This window comes from Brachyistius frenatus, unplaced genomic scaffold, assembly GCF_029030835.1.
Source record: "Brachyistius frenatus isolate BFR_SWC_R1_liver_20210118 unplaced genomic scaffold, ASM2903083v1 Contig_188, whole genome shotgun sequence".
NCBI lineage: Eukaryota > Metazoa > Chordata > Actinopteri > Embiotocidae > Brachyistius > Brachyistius frenatus.
Genome location: NW_027210787.1, coordinates 182,004 through 199,934, shown reverse-complemented (window position 1 = coordinate 199,934; position 17,931 = coordinate 182,004). Strand labels below are relative to the sequence as shown.

The 17,931-nt window shown below is 40.4% G+C and overlaps 1 protein-coding gene across 1 annotated transcript in view; it reads right to left on the bottom strand.

Moving 5' to 3' along the window:
- LOC138632554 (metabotropic glycine receptor-like) overlaps positions 1-17,931 on the bottom strand; it is a 72,619-nt gene that overhangs the window by 19,216 nt on the left and 35,472 nt on the right. Inside the window, exons 5-7 of the mRNA XM_069718203.1 lie at positions 16,313-16,381; positions 9,336-9,445; positions 7,769-8,007 (exon numbers count right to left, since the gene is read on the bottom strand). Coding sequence (XP_069574304.1) covers positions 7,769-8,007; positions 9,336-9,445; positions 16,313-16,381 — 418 coding nt within the window. The remainder of the gene's footprint in view (positions 1-7,768; positions 8,008-9,335; positions 9,446-16,312; positions 16,382-17,931) is intronic.

Here is a 17,931-nt window from a genome sequence, read left to right as displayed (position 1 = left end):
AAACAGGGTCAGAAACAATGGCATTTACTAAAAGGGTATTTGCAGAATTGAAAAAAAAATATTTAAAGTTGGAAAACCTTCATTTTTAAAGTCCTTAAAATGTAAATGCTGCACTATATGTTGAGCATCTAAAAGGCAAAGAGAAAACACAATATCTACACAACAAGCTCTAAAAGATTTGTACCAAGTAGCTGGATTAACAACAAATTAATGTTGGCTTTAATGTATTTGAAAATGTGATTTATAGGTTGCTTAACCAGATGAAAACAAATGCATTTCACAAGTCAGAGGCTGCTAAGGTAGGCTAGTTACAATTTAGCTGGTTAGCTTCTAGAGTTTCATTATATTGCTTTCTACAGAGAAAAATTAAGATTTGTCTTTTGTCTTATTTGTGTGGAACAAACTCAGGTGCTTACGTTTTACATCAAAACTTATTTTTTCAATTCAAAGAATCAGGAATAAATGGGTAAAATGGGTTAACTAAACATATATATATATACATATAAAAAGATGTCCCCTCAGGGATTAATAAAGTAAATACCTACCTACCTATCTTTGTAGCTAGTTGTAGCGAATTTGTTTTCTTTGTTTACTTTTTATGGTAAGATATGATGTCTTATCTCAATTCTGACCAATTGTATAGTTATGTCTGTTCTGGCTCATCTCACTCTAATGTGTTTATCAAAATGTGGAACTATTCCTTTAAGTGTTCATTTTGTCTGTTTTACAGGACATGCACTGCAATAAAACACATCATTACTGGTAATAACTTACATACTGTACCAAAACAAATAGCAGTCATGAGGAAGTTGATCCTCAACCCTGTTTGACACTTGATGCTGACGGTGCTGATGGCAGGAATGACATTTCAAATTTAGAAGTTACTAATTTTGCAAGGCTTCCCCATGTTCGCAGCGTTTCCCCGCAGTGAAGCAGCTGCTTTCTCGACAGCGCAAAGACACCTTCCTGCTAATCTCACCAAGGTCACACAGCCCGACAGCAATTTACAGGAAAGATGTCCGCATTTAAAAAGTCGGCCGTCTTCATGGTTATCAACATATTTCAGAATATACGTGCCAGTATATGTGCACAGACAGCTCATTATCATCTAAATTGTCAGTGTAATGAAATTTTAAAAGAACATCAGTTACAAAAATCAATAGTAATTATTTTGGAATGGATTCCTTCAGGGTTGCTGCATTTTGGAGGCATAAAATTATGTCTTGAAGCAATCTAATATACTGTGTGTTTATTGCTCTCTGGAGTAGAATAAAAACATTATGCATCTTTTATTGCCCGTAGGAAAAAAACAATATGTTTTCAAACAAATAAAACTATTTTTAGTTTTATGTACCGCATATGAAAACTCAAAGTCAGAGGTAATTCTCTTGTTTGTTTGCAGACATGAAATAGCACCAAGAAATGTGCCAAGGATTTTGTTGGCATATGAGTCCAAAGTCTTTACAGTGATTACAGACCATTAATATTCATGAATGGGCCTAGTCTATAAATCATCACTAATTACATGGTACTTAGCCTTTGAATCGGGACGCGTGGAGAGCTCGTGCAAGAGGGAAACGAAAACAATTCCAACTAATGCAGATTAATTGTGGATTCACATTAATTTCTTATTGTTGACATTATCAGTGATGTTTTGCATCAGCCTCAGCCTCTGTTTTTTGTTTCCCATTTTCAGAACAAAACTGGATGATTTATTCATTTTAGACACACATGTGCTCCCTTGTCGGCTTTATGACAGAACAAACAAAAACACAAAAAAGCAATTCGACAAATATTCGCAACTATGACAAGCACCATTGTTAAAACCCTCCAAAGCAGCTTTTGCAGGATGCTTCCTGTCCTTCAGTGTTGCCTCAATGGCTGTCAGAGCGAACAGCAGGGATACCCCGTTTCCTGTCCTGACCAGGACACACACACACACACACACACACACACACACACACACACACACACACACACACACACACACACACACACACACACACACACACACACACACACACACACACACACACACACACACACACACACACACACACACGGAGGGATTCCTGTGCGCTACGTGTTTAATTCCATTTAAACGGTTTGTTGGAGGCTGTCACTGTTTCACACACACACACACACACACACACACACACACACACACACACACACACACACACACACACACACACACACACACACACACACACACACACACACACACACACACACACACACACACACACACTCTTCCTCTGAAGATTCCTCTGTCCCATCTCCAGTGTCCTTAGCCGTCCTGCCTTCACGAATCCCCCCTCCTCCTCGTCTCTCCCTCTAAAGTTCTCCTCTCTTGGTGGAAAACTCTCTCTGCATCGTTGCCCACATCCCTACAAACTTCATACTTCACAGGCTCCTTTCTTCTTTTTTGCTGCCACTTCCACTCTCTCCGTCTGCCTGTCTACCAGTTTTCAGAGGCAGACCCATCTCTCAGGGATCCATCCTTCCCCTCTTTCCAAACAGGATTAGCCTTCCCTGCTGTCAGACTGGCTTCAGTGAGGTGCACATCACTGCTTCCTGCCTTGAGAATCTGTCATTAACAGACTACCGTAACGCACATAAGAGGCCATCTGGGCCCTCAGGGACACGTGACGGACGGTAACTGCAACTTCTTAGCAATCTCTTAATACTTGTTATCACAGCTAAAGTAAACCCACCTGTTTCCATTCTCTGAGTGTCAAGGACTGCTGGTATTTCATAGATGCTCACAAGGTGTCATTTGCCATAAAGTCAGTCATGTTTAGGCACCAAAACTAGTTGGTTGATTTGATATACAATACCACTGAGGGCCACTAGGGGCTGATTCCAAAAACCTGTAGCTCCAATACACTCCCATTCAAAAGGCTTAAAGTTATAGTGTCATTAGCTAAATTCATTCCTTTTGATCAGTGTTCTGGTGGTCCTTCTGAAAATAATTCCAGAATGATTCCGATAATAGGCCTTAAACAGAGTTATGTTTGGGGGCGAGCCTGGTGTGATTGATAGCCAGGTTGCAGGTATCGGTGGGCAGGGCGTAGTGTCGTCGGGTTCCCAGTCACATCCACCCCTCACTTCCTACCTCTCGTCCAAATATGGTAAATTATGGCTCCAAACAACCAAGATGGCAACGGCTAAAATGATAAACTCAAAACTTCAAAACAGCAGTTAACAAACAAATGGGGGACGTCACAGTGAGTTGCAACTTTGTTAAAATAAGTAAGTAAGTGTTTTGTGCTCCCCCTTGTGTTCTCTCTCTGTCTCTCTTCAGGTGTTTCTGATGGTTGAAGGAGAAGGAGTTCTCTCTCTCCTCCATAAAAAGAAGCCTGCGACACCTTGCTCAGTTGTTTATTTTCTTCTTTTGTGGATGGTCTATGGTGGATAGTCCTGTTTTCAGGTATATTTGTTTTGTTTCTCTGCCCTGGGTTAGTTTAGGGAGACAATCTCTGGGTCCTACAGCCCATTGCACAGCATCCTTTTGGTCATTTCTGGCCAGCCTTTAGACTACAGTAGTTTTGGTTATGTTTTGGGATGGTAAATAAAATTACTTTCTATCTTGTAAGTCCTCGTGCATGTATCCTTTTTTTTTATGGTGATGGCTACCAGGTTGAGCAGAATGGATTTTTGTGGCATTAGATAATGCTTGCTTGCGGTAACATCCATATAAGACGCTACAAATTCTAAGACCCGGATGCTTCATACATATCATCAACCTGACAGCACAGAAGATCTATATAATCACCACAGTTTCAAGGTGGGCACCCACCAATTCAGTATCCAACCAAATGTGAAATATGGTCATAATCTTACATTCTGTTCCTGAGTTGTGACTGAATAATGGCCTGAGAAGTGTTTCCGCTGAACATTATGAAGTTGACCTTTTGGATATAAAAAGTCATCACCACTTCATTCTATTAGACATTTATATCATAATTAGCAAAAAATCTTTAGTTATGGCCACAGATGTGCTTTGTGAGATCACAGTGACCTTTGACCAACAAATTCAAATCAGTTCATCCTTTAGTCCAAATGAACATTTATGCCAAATATGAATAAAGTCCCTCAAGGCGTTCCTGAGATGTCATGTTCATAAAAGAAGTAAGAACAACCCTAAAACATTGGCATGCAGGCATAAGAACAGTTCAATAACCAATCGATTTCCAATGATTTATGATACGTCCCAAACTACATTACACCATTAATTCTGTGATAAATCTTTTTCTTTGAACTAGGACTAGATAGGTTCATCTTGTGGGAACTCCTAGGAGACATTGTGGTAAATGGCTGTATAAATAAATGATGGACTTGGTGGTACCTCCCACCTTCTGGGTGTATTCTGCTTTAACACTGGTGGTAGCCCTCGTTACTGTAACAGGACGCCACTCCATTTTGTTAATCAGAGTCTTTCATTGTTAACGTAACATGCTGTAACATTCATTAAACTGCTTGTGAGGGGAAAAATGAATAAAACAATGGACACTATCATCCAAATTCACAAATCCATCAATCTGGCATCAAGTAAAGAGGAGATGTTTGTTCAAATGGACTTATTACAGCTCGAAGAGGTCTTCTGGCAAGCAGACAATGTGTTTCGGAGCATTTCAGTTCTTGCTTGAAGAGGTAGCTCTATTTATCGTCAATAGGAAGCACATCTAATCAGAGGTGTTTATCACATTTATACGAGATCAAGTTTCCACTGACCTGTTTATTTAATACAACAATGGATGCATCGTGTTTGAGAGTCGCTGGAAATTTAATTTGCAGGTTGTTTTTTTTTACTAAAAGCAGTCCTTATTTTTTGTGCAATCCATTTGCTGTCAGTAGCATCAGCTGCTATGAAGTAATGGGGAGGACTGCGATGTCCACAATAGATGAGTCAGAAATAGTGCACTAAGCTACTTGTGTGTCCATCCTCTTCTGAGCTGTATCTGTTTACCTTTTGACCATGATGGTACTGGAGCCTCTGGAGTGAAAACCACTCACATTAGAGCCCACATGTTGCCTCACTTGATTTTACAAACACCATCAGTCCCAGTAAAAAGGTTGCAAAACTCTTTATTTCTTAAGAAGAGTTAGTCACAGAGCATATGTGCTTCAAGAGTAAATTATCCAACGCTAAAAATCACGTTTTTGCTGACCTCAATATGTCTAACTTCTCACTTTGCTGGATCTCTGGGTGCAACAGACTATTGCTTTAAACTTTAGTCCTGGCTGTGATCGTAGTCTGGAAATTCTATTCGCATTAATGTTAGCCAGACCTGTATATTCACACCGTGGCAACCAACAGTCATGTCACCCATTGGTTTGTTAACTGGTGATCTGAAGCCTCGAGTTCGTGGTTTGGTCTTCACCATCTTGCTATTTTGGAGCCAGAAATGACCATATTTGAGCGAGCTGGGGAGAAGCGAGCAGTGAATCTGACTCTAATTGGGTACGTGAGGACACTACGCGCCGCTCACCTACAGCGATAGTCTGACTGCACCACAGGCCTGTCAATCAAACAGACAACCCCCCCAAACATACCACTTTTTAAGGCCTAATATCTAATTAATGATGGGATTATTTTCAGATGGACCACCAGGAAACTATTCAGAAGGAGTGAATTTAGCAAAATGACACCATAATGACTTGTAAAATAAAAAAGATTGACTTTGTTTTTAATGAGAGAAGTTGAATGGGAGTCTATAAAGCCAAAACCTTTTTGGAGCCAACCCCACACGGTGGTATTGCAGTTTAATGCATTTCCACATCTGGCTTATGTTTCAGGCCTGGAAGCTGAGTCCACAATCAGAGAGGGCAGTGTAACACGGCTTTTTTCAGCTTGTCTTTAAAACTGCTTTGTGGAGTTACATTGCAAACAAACACAACTTCAGATTCAGTGGTTATCACCATAATACACAGTGTATCCTGGACATCTAAAAAATGTGTTTGGTGCTTTCCCTTGCCATAAAACATTTGCAAAACAGATTATTTAAATATTTTAAATTGTGCTTTGTTTACTAGCTCTCTTCTTCACTGCCTTTGTTGGCATTGCTATATTCTTTACAGAGGAGTCGTCTGAATACATTGTCAAGAGTGTGTTTCATGTCACACACATAAGAAAGAAAAAGTACTGTTCAACATTTCTCGATTGCACTACCATGACTGGAAAACTCCACAGGGTAGCTTTAAATTATTCTTTAATGAATAAGAGGAAAAGTTAAGTTTAGAAAAATTGCACTGTGTAATCTTAGGAGCCACTAGTGTTTCAAGCAATTTTTCATCATTACATATTCAGATTTTTCCACAAATTAAGTTTTTAAACTAAACTTAATCTTGAAGTCCCTCTCCTAACATTCATTAAAACTTCTAAGAACTCATCTCAGTCAATCAAAATGACATTGAGAAGTTTTTCCAGGAAAAAAAAATCACCTAATGCCTCAAAGTGGCTTGTTCACACCTCATATCGACATGCATCCTATCACCGATCACAAGTGAAGCGCTCTAATTAGAGGTGTGAACGTACCCCGGGATGCATTGAGTTCCTATCTGCAGTGTGAATGTAAACGTAGAGCCACATTGAAGGACCACCAACCAAATGGAAATTCTCTGCTTCCCCATCTTACTGTCATGTTACAGCAGGTTTTTACTTTTGGGTGTTTTTTTCTTTTCATGTTCTTACACCTGCAAATCTCTGCCTGCTTTTCTTTTCTTTTTTTATTACCAGAAAAAATGTTCGGCATGCAGAAATCGGGGTTTCTATTTGTTTTTTCTATTAGTTTATGTTGTCTGTACTTTTTCACACACTTCAGATCGACAAGTGTGGAAGAGTTTTGACGACTGAGCTTTCTCGCACAGTTAATTTATTCACTAATACGAGTCAATAATAATCTAATTGGAATAATTAAATAATCTGAGACTGAACTGATGTGAGCCTGACGGTTCGAGTTGTAAATTACAATTACAAACGTGAAATTTTTAATTGTGCATCAAAATAAGTGAGCACGGACGGCTTTTTGCATTAAATGTCTGCTGTTAAGCTACTCTCTCTTTTCCTTTCTGTACACGTTCGCGTGTTTATTTACTTGTTTCTGTATGTAATATATGTGTTCATTTGCATATGGAGCGGGGAAGTGAGATACGATCACAATTAGTCACTCGAGACGTATGTGGAGATGCATGATAATGCCAGGTCAGAGCTGATGTACTTACTGCCCACTTGTGATCGGATCACCCGGAAGGCATGTTGATGCCTTGTTTGAGGATTTAACTCTTCTCCTTCATTCAGTATACACATATTTATGAATGTGCAAATAGTCCCTGCCTCTACCTCTACCCATCTCTCTGCAACTCAGGAGCAGTTTGTTAATATAGAAAGCCACAATCTGCAAGCTGATCGGCTCCTTTGGTACGTAACATATGAAACTGTCTTTCTGAATCTGTGAGACTGTGAGACTGTCATTGCTGGTCTAAAGTGGAAAGGCTCAGCCAAGGTATTGACTGGATATTTCACGCATATATCTTGTAGCATATAAAAACACCACATGGACATGTTAACAATGTTAAAAGTTAATTTTCATTGATGCTAGTCTTATCTAAGCAGTCATACACTCAAACTATAGGTCCAAAAGCTCCTTACAGTTGAGTGTTAACCACCACTTTCTTCAATCTGGATAATTTCTTGTCCAGATTACTTGTAAAAACATCACATCAGGTACATGTAAGGAGAAAAATACAGAAAACACATGCTCACCGACTGCCATCATGTAGTCCCATCGGTCCAGCAGACACATGCTGAACTGCAGTCCCTCAGGGGTGAGGCCTGCGGCAATGAGTGCCTGACTCAGCTCGGGGTTCTGGCACACGGCGGAGGTCCAGGCCACCAAGAACCACAGCACCACCAGTAGGATCACCGCCAGCAGCCGCAGCACCCGCCAGCTGGTCATGTACGGCGTCCTCTGGGCCGTACGGGACAGGAACACCTTCAGCACCCTGGGAGGGGGCGGGCGGGGGAGGACAGCGGGAGTTTGAATACTGGCAAACTGCTGCATGAAATGACGACGAGCAGCGTAGGTGAGGAAGCGCTGCTCTGCCTGCCATCGACAGCTCACGCCCACGGCTGCTGCACTTATTAACATGCCCACTTGAATTAAAAGTATCAGGGAGACGACACACTGTTAGTCTAATTCATTCATGTTAAGTATGTTGGGTTTAATTCATGTTACGTCTCTTGTGCTGCGGGGAATACTTAAGAAATGAGAAGACAAACATGAGGGCAGGGTTTCAGATTTAGTCTGTTTAAATTTTGAAGACTTGGATGCTTCCTCAGACTATCCTTTTTTTAAGTTGTTGTCTGAGTGTTAACAAACATATTAGACAGTTGTATTTATAAGTTGTGCAGTATTTACTGGTTATATTACATCTGTAAAGGGAATAAAAATGCAGCCACAATAGTAGCAGTAGGGACGAAAAGTAGAGTAACTCTATACATGGAAAAAATATAGCTTTTAATCATATGTATATATATATATATATATATATATATATATATATATATATATATATATATATAAATATATATATATATCATAGATATAGAGAGAGAGAGAGAGAGAGAGAGAGAGAGAGAGAGAGAGAGAGAGATATCAGCATCGAGACATACAGAAACAGTCAATTCTCTTTTTTATTGTGCTCATATGCTATATCTCAACCAGACTGTGACAAATCTGTCTCATCTGTGATCCATTCCGTGGCACCGGGCTGTAAGAGTTTGGCCCCGGGGCACACTTCCCACCCAGCGAGCTCGGAAAGACAAAATCAAATCGGTAATTTTGCCGAGGGAACACTGGCCGACCTTTGACCTCCTTCTCCCATCTCAGAAGCACTTGTTCAGAGCTGAAGAGTGGGGAGCTGGTGTGTGTGTGTGTGTGTGTGTGTGTGTGTGTGTGTGTGTGTGTGTGTGTGTGTGTGTGTGTGTGTGTGTGTGTGTGTGTGTGTGTGTGTGTGTGTGTGTGTGTGTGTGTGTGTGTGTGTGTGTGTGTGAGTGTGAGTGTGTATTGGCAGATCTGCAAGCTGAATTATTGAAATTGAGAAAGGCTAACACATGAGCAAGTTTAATGTGAGGAGAGGAGAGGAGGGGAGAGGAGAGGAGAGGAGAGGAGAGGAGAGAGATGAAACAAAGAGCACAGGCTTGTCTATTTTTAGTTTCTGCTTTCAGTTTATTATTTAGAAATAAAAGAAAGTGATAAAACATTTAGGAAATGCATGTCACACATGATTTCTCTCTTTATTCCAATAATTTTAGTTTTAGTTTACAGTACCTGTACAGCTTGAGGATGACGGTGCCATACATGATAGCAAAACCCAGGAGGCGAACCCACCTCAGGAGGATACATCGAAACACACTGGGATTGAAGTACAAGATCATTACCTACGGAGACGTACAGTAGTGTTAGTGTACAGACACACACTGATTACATTTTCTGTTTTTTTCTTTTTCTTTGCGAGTGGAGAATCACAGCTGTCACATTGCTCTCATCTTCACCAGAAAGAAATCAGAAATTAAAATGAGGTGAGTCTGCAGCGGCGAAAAGCTGAGCTGGAGGCAGATTTGGCCTCGCCGATATCTCACGCCTCCACAGCTCCCACCAACACCTCTGAGCTGTATGTTGTTCATATGTCAGCTGCCAGAACACATTCGATGCGAGAGTTTGAAGGGTTGCCTCTTATATCAGTGGAGATGTTTCACGATCCAGTTCTCCATGTGATATAAGATGAGTATGTTTTTTCGCATGTTGATGTGTTTCTGCGAGTGTGCGGCCCAAGTCTCCATGTTTTGTCTCTCTATGTGGTTTGCAATCGAGCCAAGAAGTTGCCGATGGCTCCTAAAATGTCTGTCAATGATTTTCTGCTGCTATGAGGTTTGTTTGCACCTTTTACCGTTGCAGACGAGACTGTCTCACACACAAAGCTGTGAAGATCAGAGCTTTGTTATTTTTCTTCTGTTACAGCTGCATTTCATTTCATTTGGTGTGCAGCTCAGCGGGAAGCCACACGTTAAATCTCCAGTGACCTGAGTCCTACATTCTGCTGTGACGATCCGCTGCGGTGACTCTCAGCTCATTTCCGCCAAAGCTAAAAAAAAACCTGTATCACCCACTTAGTGGATACACACCGTCCACACGGTTTAAGAATGATCCCTCTCTGAGTTAGCCGATAATCCTGCTATTAAATGTCATCTAAATGAATTCAAACAAAGTGTTTTTGAAGACCATTTTGTTGTCTCTTAGAACTTATGGGCACAAACTATAATGTCTTTTTTGCACACTGAACAAATCAAAGTATAGCAAATGGGACAAAACTAAAAAGTTAATGGTACTTTTAAAAGAGCCGTTTGAGCCATATGATGCTGTGACCAATCATGTCAGAAGGCCACAGTGTTTAGTTGAGCAGTTGTATAGCTGATCCAAATGGTTACACTCAATGGTAAGGTAAAAAGCCGGCCAAAAATGAGGAGGCAATAATTTATATCTTGATATGAAGCCAAAGTGTGTAACACAACCATCAAGCCACTTGGCAAATACATGTTTTGCCTTGTGTAGGTATGAAAAGTTAAGGTGTTTTAGTGTTTGCAAGATTTTAGTCTGAGACAAATTGAGTTATTTTTCCTCAGTAACACTATGCACATCATGTAAGTTACTTAACGTACATTAAGAAAGTTAAATATGATACCCTTACAGAGAAAATAAGAATTAAAAAAAAAACTCGTGATCGCATGGTTTAAAACACTTTCAAGGTGTAATGTGTGAAGTCCATGTTGTTTACCATGTGAAAACCTTTCCACATATTTTTCCCATGTTATGTTGCAACATGTGGTAAACATGTGTCATACATGTATTACATGTGTCCCATGTGGAAAACATGAGAAACTCTTGTTTTTTCTGAGGTTATGAATGGAACTTACTCATTTTACCTGAAGGTAACTCACATTGACTGTTTGTTCCATTCAGCCACCTCTGACTTCCTCCCTCATACAGACTCATACGGATGAGTATCTGAGGTTGTGTAACCATGGCTCCTACGATGTAACATTTTCATAGTCAGTAATGTATGTTTTCATCAATTTAATTTAACAAAGTCAACAGTATTGTCATAATATTTAGGGAGGCACTTACAAAATGTAAATGAATGTCAACCGGATCAGCGGAACTGTGAACATGGTTTTTCCTCACTTGAAAAAGAAAATGGCATGGCGAAGCATTATTCTGGTGCGCTCCGGAGGCACTTCACCGATGCTCATACTTGCGTGTCCTTTTCACACTTAGATGAATGGAGGGCATTCATAGTGTTGCACTCTTCTGTACAACACAACTTTCTGACATCAGGAGTAGCTGTTCAACATAAAGCAGTTCTAGTGAAGTGAATACTGGGCCCTCAGCCTAACTGAACCCACATCAACAGATATCACACATGATAATAATGCATCATGATAATAATGCATAATAAATCTATCAGGATCCACCACTTATGTTGCATACCTGTGAATGCCTGCTTAAATGTAGAGGTGCGGGTTGGTATGTGTAGGCTTTACACCAAAGATCAATTCAACTACAATTACTTTCTCACATTTTTCTTATCTGTTTCCTGTCTACATGTGTTAACACTGTGACTCGCCCTTCTTACAGTGCAACACATTAAACTGTCCAGCTGGGGAGGTTGGCGATAACAGTGTACAGTATTTAAATACTATACTGTTGATCATATATTTGCTTTCCAGTAATCATAGGTAATAGTTTACCCATCTTTATATTTATCATGCGCTCAGACATAATCATGTAAATGATATTATATGCAGTATCCCAGAAGAAAACAGGGATGGATGTATCCCTGCTCTAATATGAAGTCTGGGCACTCTGGAGACAGCAGCTACCCAGAGTAATTAAGCTTAAGTAACAACAGCACCTGTAACCTTGTTTTCCTGTTCAGAAAAGAAGCAGAACATCTGTGGCAAACTCAGCAAAGCAAGCAGCCAACCCCGAGGCTGCAGCAGTCTGGCAGTGAGATGTATCAAATAAAAGGGAAACCGAAGTCTAATTGGGAATATGAATCACACTTTGCAATCTATGATACCTGCAGAAGTGCATGGTAAAGGCTGCGCTACAAAGACGGGATTATGAAACGACAAGAATATCAAATCTATAATATAACATCTAATGCAGCTATTCCTGAACAGCTGCACGACACATTACAAGTAAGTAAGTTGAAGGAAGACTCAGCGCAAAAGTCACAGGAAGAAGAGCAGTGAACTAATCTTCATCTTATTTCTCCCTTGTTATCATCGGGATTTTGCCGTGTTTGTTGCATAATCTAACACAGTCTTAAAACTGGCAATATATATATATCACCCAGCTGTCATAACACCCCTGTTTTCAGTCTTCAGTCTGTGCAGTCTGAGCTCAGCTCTGGTATCTATCCATCTCTTTTACCTCCTGATTAAGATTGTCACACACAGAGTCAAACCTCAGAGACCAGCAGCAACACTTTCCCTCCATCCACAATCTTCATCACAACCTTGCAGTGCCAGAGTCTGTTATTGGTATTCTGGTCGTGAGCGTGGGGAGCTGAGTCCGTTTTATACCCAAGGAAAGGAATTATGTCTGTTCCTTATTAATGCCGCAGCCCAGAATCTGATAAATTAGACTGAGACTAGTGGAAAATAAATCATTTTTGTTACCAAAAAAAGAATTCCTCCATTTAACAAAAGCAATTTCTAAAATTGGGACAATTCAGAAGACATCCTTAACATGACTCATCACTTCTATACCAATTAGGTGCTGTACTGAAAACAAACATTTTTATTTCCAGGAATAGTCTATGTAAATGTACTAAAATAACTTTTCAGGAGTTAAAACTAAACTTTTATGGACTTTTGTCATTGAGCTTTTTTGAGTGTTATTTATTATCTGTTATAACTTTTCAAAATTTTGGAAAAATGTTACATAGAAATTGGTAACAGTAAAAGCCAAAAATGATCTGAATATTTCCAGATGTAAACATTGTCTCAGGTAGGACCCTCAAACCTGCCACCAGATGTAGAAAAACTCTGCTTGAGGGACAGACATGAGATCGGTGTCAATCTTCTCATCTCACTTTCAAGTAGAAGTGTAGTTCATAAATGCTGAGCAACTTATTTGGTCATTAGTTTGATAACACAATTATATTCTTCCTCCCGCCCCTACAGAAAAAAACCCCGCATGAATTTCCCGTGTTTTCCACGTGTGATCACATGTATGACTATTGTTTACCACATGTTGTAACATACAGTATGATAACATGAAAAAATATATAGACAAGTTTTCACATGGGAATCTACACGGTCTTTACACATTACACCATGAAAATGTTGAAAACCACATGTTAACCATGGGTCAAACATGTGTCACGTGTTCACACCAGTTTTTGCAAATGTGAAATTCATGTGTTTTTTTCTGTAAGGGCGGCTTATGTGAAGTAGCATCTTGCTTGTAACTGTTAATATCAAATTAAACACCAGAGCAGACAAATACACGAAGAAATAAAAGTGTACGAGACAGACAGAAAACAAAACAACCCTGAACTATTATTCAATTATTTGTCTTTCTCTCGTCCTTCTTGTCCCTCCTGCCTCACCCTCACACTAACCTGCGTTTCAGGATTAGCCTGCCTTGCACTTTTATCTCTTTACCTCCTGAGTAAACATCCAGTCTTCCAGCTCTCTGGTCGACATTTTAAACCAAAACAATAAATCACCTCCGCAAAAACAAGAGGTAAAAGTAGGCCACACTGCTTCTTACACCCACATGAACGCACACATGCAAATCCACGCTCGCAAAAACGTGAAGCCACCAAAACACACTCATCGTCCGTCCTCAATTCTGCCTACACACTTACACACACACGTAGAAATAGTCCAGACACAAACGGCGTCACACCCTTTCTGCAGCACTACTCATGTGAACTACAGAGTCACAGGGGACGGCAATAAAAAGCCACATTTTTATATATCGCCCAGAAGTGAAGGTGGCCCTTCTGGTTAGCGTCCAACCTACTTCATCAATTAATCAGCAGAAGTATTTTTAAAACAACATGTGCAAGAACTTGATGGACTGTTTAAAAATGCAGTGAGCATCGGAGCGGAGCAGCTGCATCTGAGGAGGCTTGTGGTGGCAGCAGGGAGAGAGAGAGGAAAAAAAGAAAAGAAAGACAGCTCCAGCTACAAACGTTGAGACTGCAGGAGAGGAAGTAGACACAAAGGTGAGCCGGCGAGAGAACATGCAGAGGAGGCAATGAAAGGAAAACAAGAGGGAAGTGGGGGCAGGAAAAAAAAAAAGTAGAGACGAGTAGGAAAGGTGCAAAGAAACGCAGGAAAAAGACAAACAGCAGCGCGGAGGGGGAAAGAGACCTTAGAGTGTTTCCAAGTGTGTGTGTGTGTGTGTGTGTGTGTGTGTGTGTGTGTGTGTGTGTGTGTGTGTGTGTGTGTGTGTGTGTGTGTGTGTGTGTGCGTGCGTGTGTGTGTGTGTGTGTGTGTGTGTGTGTGTGTGTGTGTGTGTGTGTGCGTGTGTGTGTGTGTGTGTGTGTGAACAGATGAGAGTGGCAGGATATTTTTGGGACTGGAGTTATCCTTGGGGTAAACCGGGGAGAGGAGCGATGGAAGTAAGGTGTGGTCACGCAAGGAAAGACCTACGATACCGGTGGCCCGCACGAAAACCAGCACCATGTATTCTGGTGGAAATCTCCTGCCTGTACACTCCAGTAACTTCAGAATACAAAGTAATCCTTTATCCCAAGAGGCAGCTGAGCGCTCCGAAGTTCTTTCTCCTCAACAGATTTTGTTTAGTTTTTTTCCCTGCCTAAAAAATGGCTACCATCCAGCCATCAGGCTTTGTGTTTGAGGATGAGTAGTGGCTCGCTGTTGGCAGGCTGCAAAGTATTTGAAGGGGAGTGAATTCCCCGGCTACATCAGATCTCCCCGTTACCGTGGCCCGCAGGTTTCTTCCATCTGTTTCCCTTCTAAAGATGGGCATCTGACGCGCCACTCCAGGTGCACTGTGGGCTGTGTGCACAAGTGGAAACACACATATACAATGCATATTGGCGCCCGCCCACATCGAGCCGCTCACACATACAGACAACACAAAGGCTGGCAAAGACACACACACACACACACAGAACGAGATACAATCGTACCGTACGTGCGGCGAGTGTGATGTCCAACTGTGTGTTAGTGTCCAGACAATGATCAGAAGAACAGTACTACAACAGCATCAGGCTTCAACGGAAGAACTAGGCCAGGTTTATTGTCTTATTTACATAGTAATGTACTGTTTTATGAACTAAAAGAGCAGCAGTACATCTTAACAACAATACCTTTAAACTTTTTCAAGAAACTATTTCATATGAAAATGTATACCTTGACCTCTCTCCCTCTTTCATTTCAAAGTTAAAATCTTGTTAGATGTCTTCTGTCTGTGTCAAAATGTTTTTGTAACTTTCTGAAATCAACAAGTGTCCTGAGGTTCTCGAGTCAGATCCCTTCTTCAGTCCCTGTTTGTGGCAATTTCTATGTGATCAACTGAGTGCAAAACCTATGAATGTCTTCGAGGACAGACTTTGAAAATGTGTGCTGTCATCCACAGGTTTAAGCATTGTTATGTCCCCCTATCTTAATGATGACTGGCTTCAACTGTGCTCTCCAGAGTGGCCTATCAGATCAGGTAAATAATTTGTCTGCAAGGGACTGACAAGAAAAAATTGCATGGATGTAATAAAGTGTTACTGAATTGGTAAAAGTTGCATCAGTTATATGGAGTAATGCAAACTCAACATCCGCCTGCTGCTTCGTAGTTAGACCGCTGAACTGAAAAGATATTTGGTGTTTATTTTTGTGAAGCCTTTAGAGGAAAACAATGCATTTGTTTTGCCTTTATGTTAGTACTTATCATTCGACAAAAATGTCTATGAAGCAAGACAACTGTCATTTACATGATTTCATGATCACGATGAGGCCAATCATTGATTGACTTCTTTAATAAAACAGTGAGAGTTTATTTGGCTGCACTGAAAACAGACACACGAGTTAATCTACTCTGATGTATTTGTGACAAAATAGCTGCTAAACGTTGCCTCCAGAATTCTTAAATATTAAACCGCCCGTCACCACAATCAACAAGAATCAGACAACAACTTCAAGAAGAGCTGCGGGAGTGACAAAGTGATTAGTGAATTGAGGGTGCCGTGTAGGATCAAAACAGAGACTTACTGGAAAGTCGAGCAGCAACGCCCCGAACAAGATGGCTTCCAGCAGAATGAGACCAGATGTACGGATACTCTGTTAAAGGGGAAAGAGATACAGAAAACTCATCAATCAGTGAAAGGGAGAGGGGGTTTATTTATGGATTGGCATGCTGAAGAAGACTGAAAAATTATCCGTGTGATGTTATCAGACGGATTTCAGATAGCGACTTGATGTAGCGGCAGCACAGATTAATGATGAGAGAATAAGCCTGACGGGCACGCTGAAGTTTTTGTAACGTTGCTGCTGTTTGTGAGTGTTTTTGGTGTTTGTCCTGAGTGTTTGTAATTCCTCTCTTGTACGTGCTTTGTCCTTCAGGGCCGCCGTAGTTTACTCTTCTAATTCTCCTCCTGTAAATCTCACTTCACTGTTTGTTCAAACCGAGTGTTATGATGAGTTGTAACTCCATCCTACACGCCACTACTTGAAAATGCAAATGTTAAATCATCAGCTCTTTCAAAGCAAACACAAAGAGGAGCTTGATAAACGTATATGTTTTAATGGTTTGCCTTTCCCTGAAACAATGAGTGACAAGTGAACTTTTCTGGGTTGCATTTAATCACCCACATTACCACATGGAAGATTTTTTTGTATTTGTTTTATATATGTAAATCCAGAGAGCCCCGGGGATATTTCTTGTGAATTGAAGAAATGAGGGAGATTCTGAGGCAACAACACAAATGTCTATAAAAAGCTCACCAGGAAAGATTTCACTCAACATCGCCTGCAGACTAGTTATAATTATCCTACAGTGCGAGGAGCTCATATCTATTTCACTTTATTCTATTGGCAGAGTGTGTAATGTGAAGCTACTTTGTTGTAAACCTGAGAGTACTGGAGGGGAGGGCGCAGGTAAATGTATGGTGGATGGTAATTATGTCACAGTGTATTATAAATACAATGAAGCGTTATAAACCGAACAGGGTTGTCTTTACTTTGGCTTGGATTAATGAAGGTGTCCTTTGGAAAATCAATTTGCACTGCTGTTAAATGCAGTAGTATGTCGTAAATGCAGAATGAAATGGTTTGAAGGAGAGCACATATTAATTTAAGACTTGTTACTCTTTTGAGGTATAAATTAAAATTGAGTTACAGTGTAAAAGCAACCAGTTCTCATCGTAGGGCGTCAAATACTCCCATTATGACACAACCTGCTGCAGAGGAGAGTCTTTGGTTTGGGCGGCAAACACCACATGATTAGGGTCAAGAAAAGATCCTGGTTTGGGTTAAACGTGACATGGTCCCAATTTTGTTATTCTTAACCAACCAAAACTAGTTTGCTAGGGTTAAGAACGGATCGTAGTTCGGGTCAAAATAACGAATTTAACACAAGTAACGTTACGTACATCATTTAAGTTACTCCGCACACATCAGTTAAGTTTAATGCATTATGTTATGTAAGTAACTTCATTATGTGTACTTTTTCTTTCCTCTATTTTTGATCAAATTTGAAATAGCAGAATATTGAGAAAGCATACACATAACACATTAAAACAAATTCAATTACACTGCTGTCCCATTGTAAATACATGTATAGAAAACAAAAAACACAAAGGGGAGAAATTTACTATTACAGAAAAGGCTTC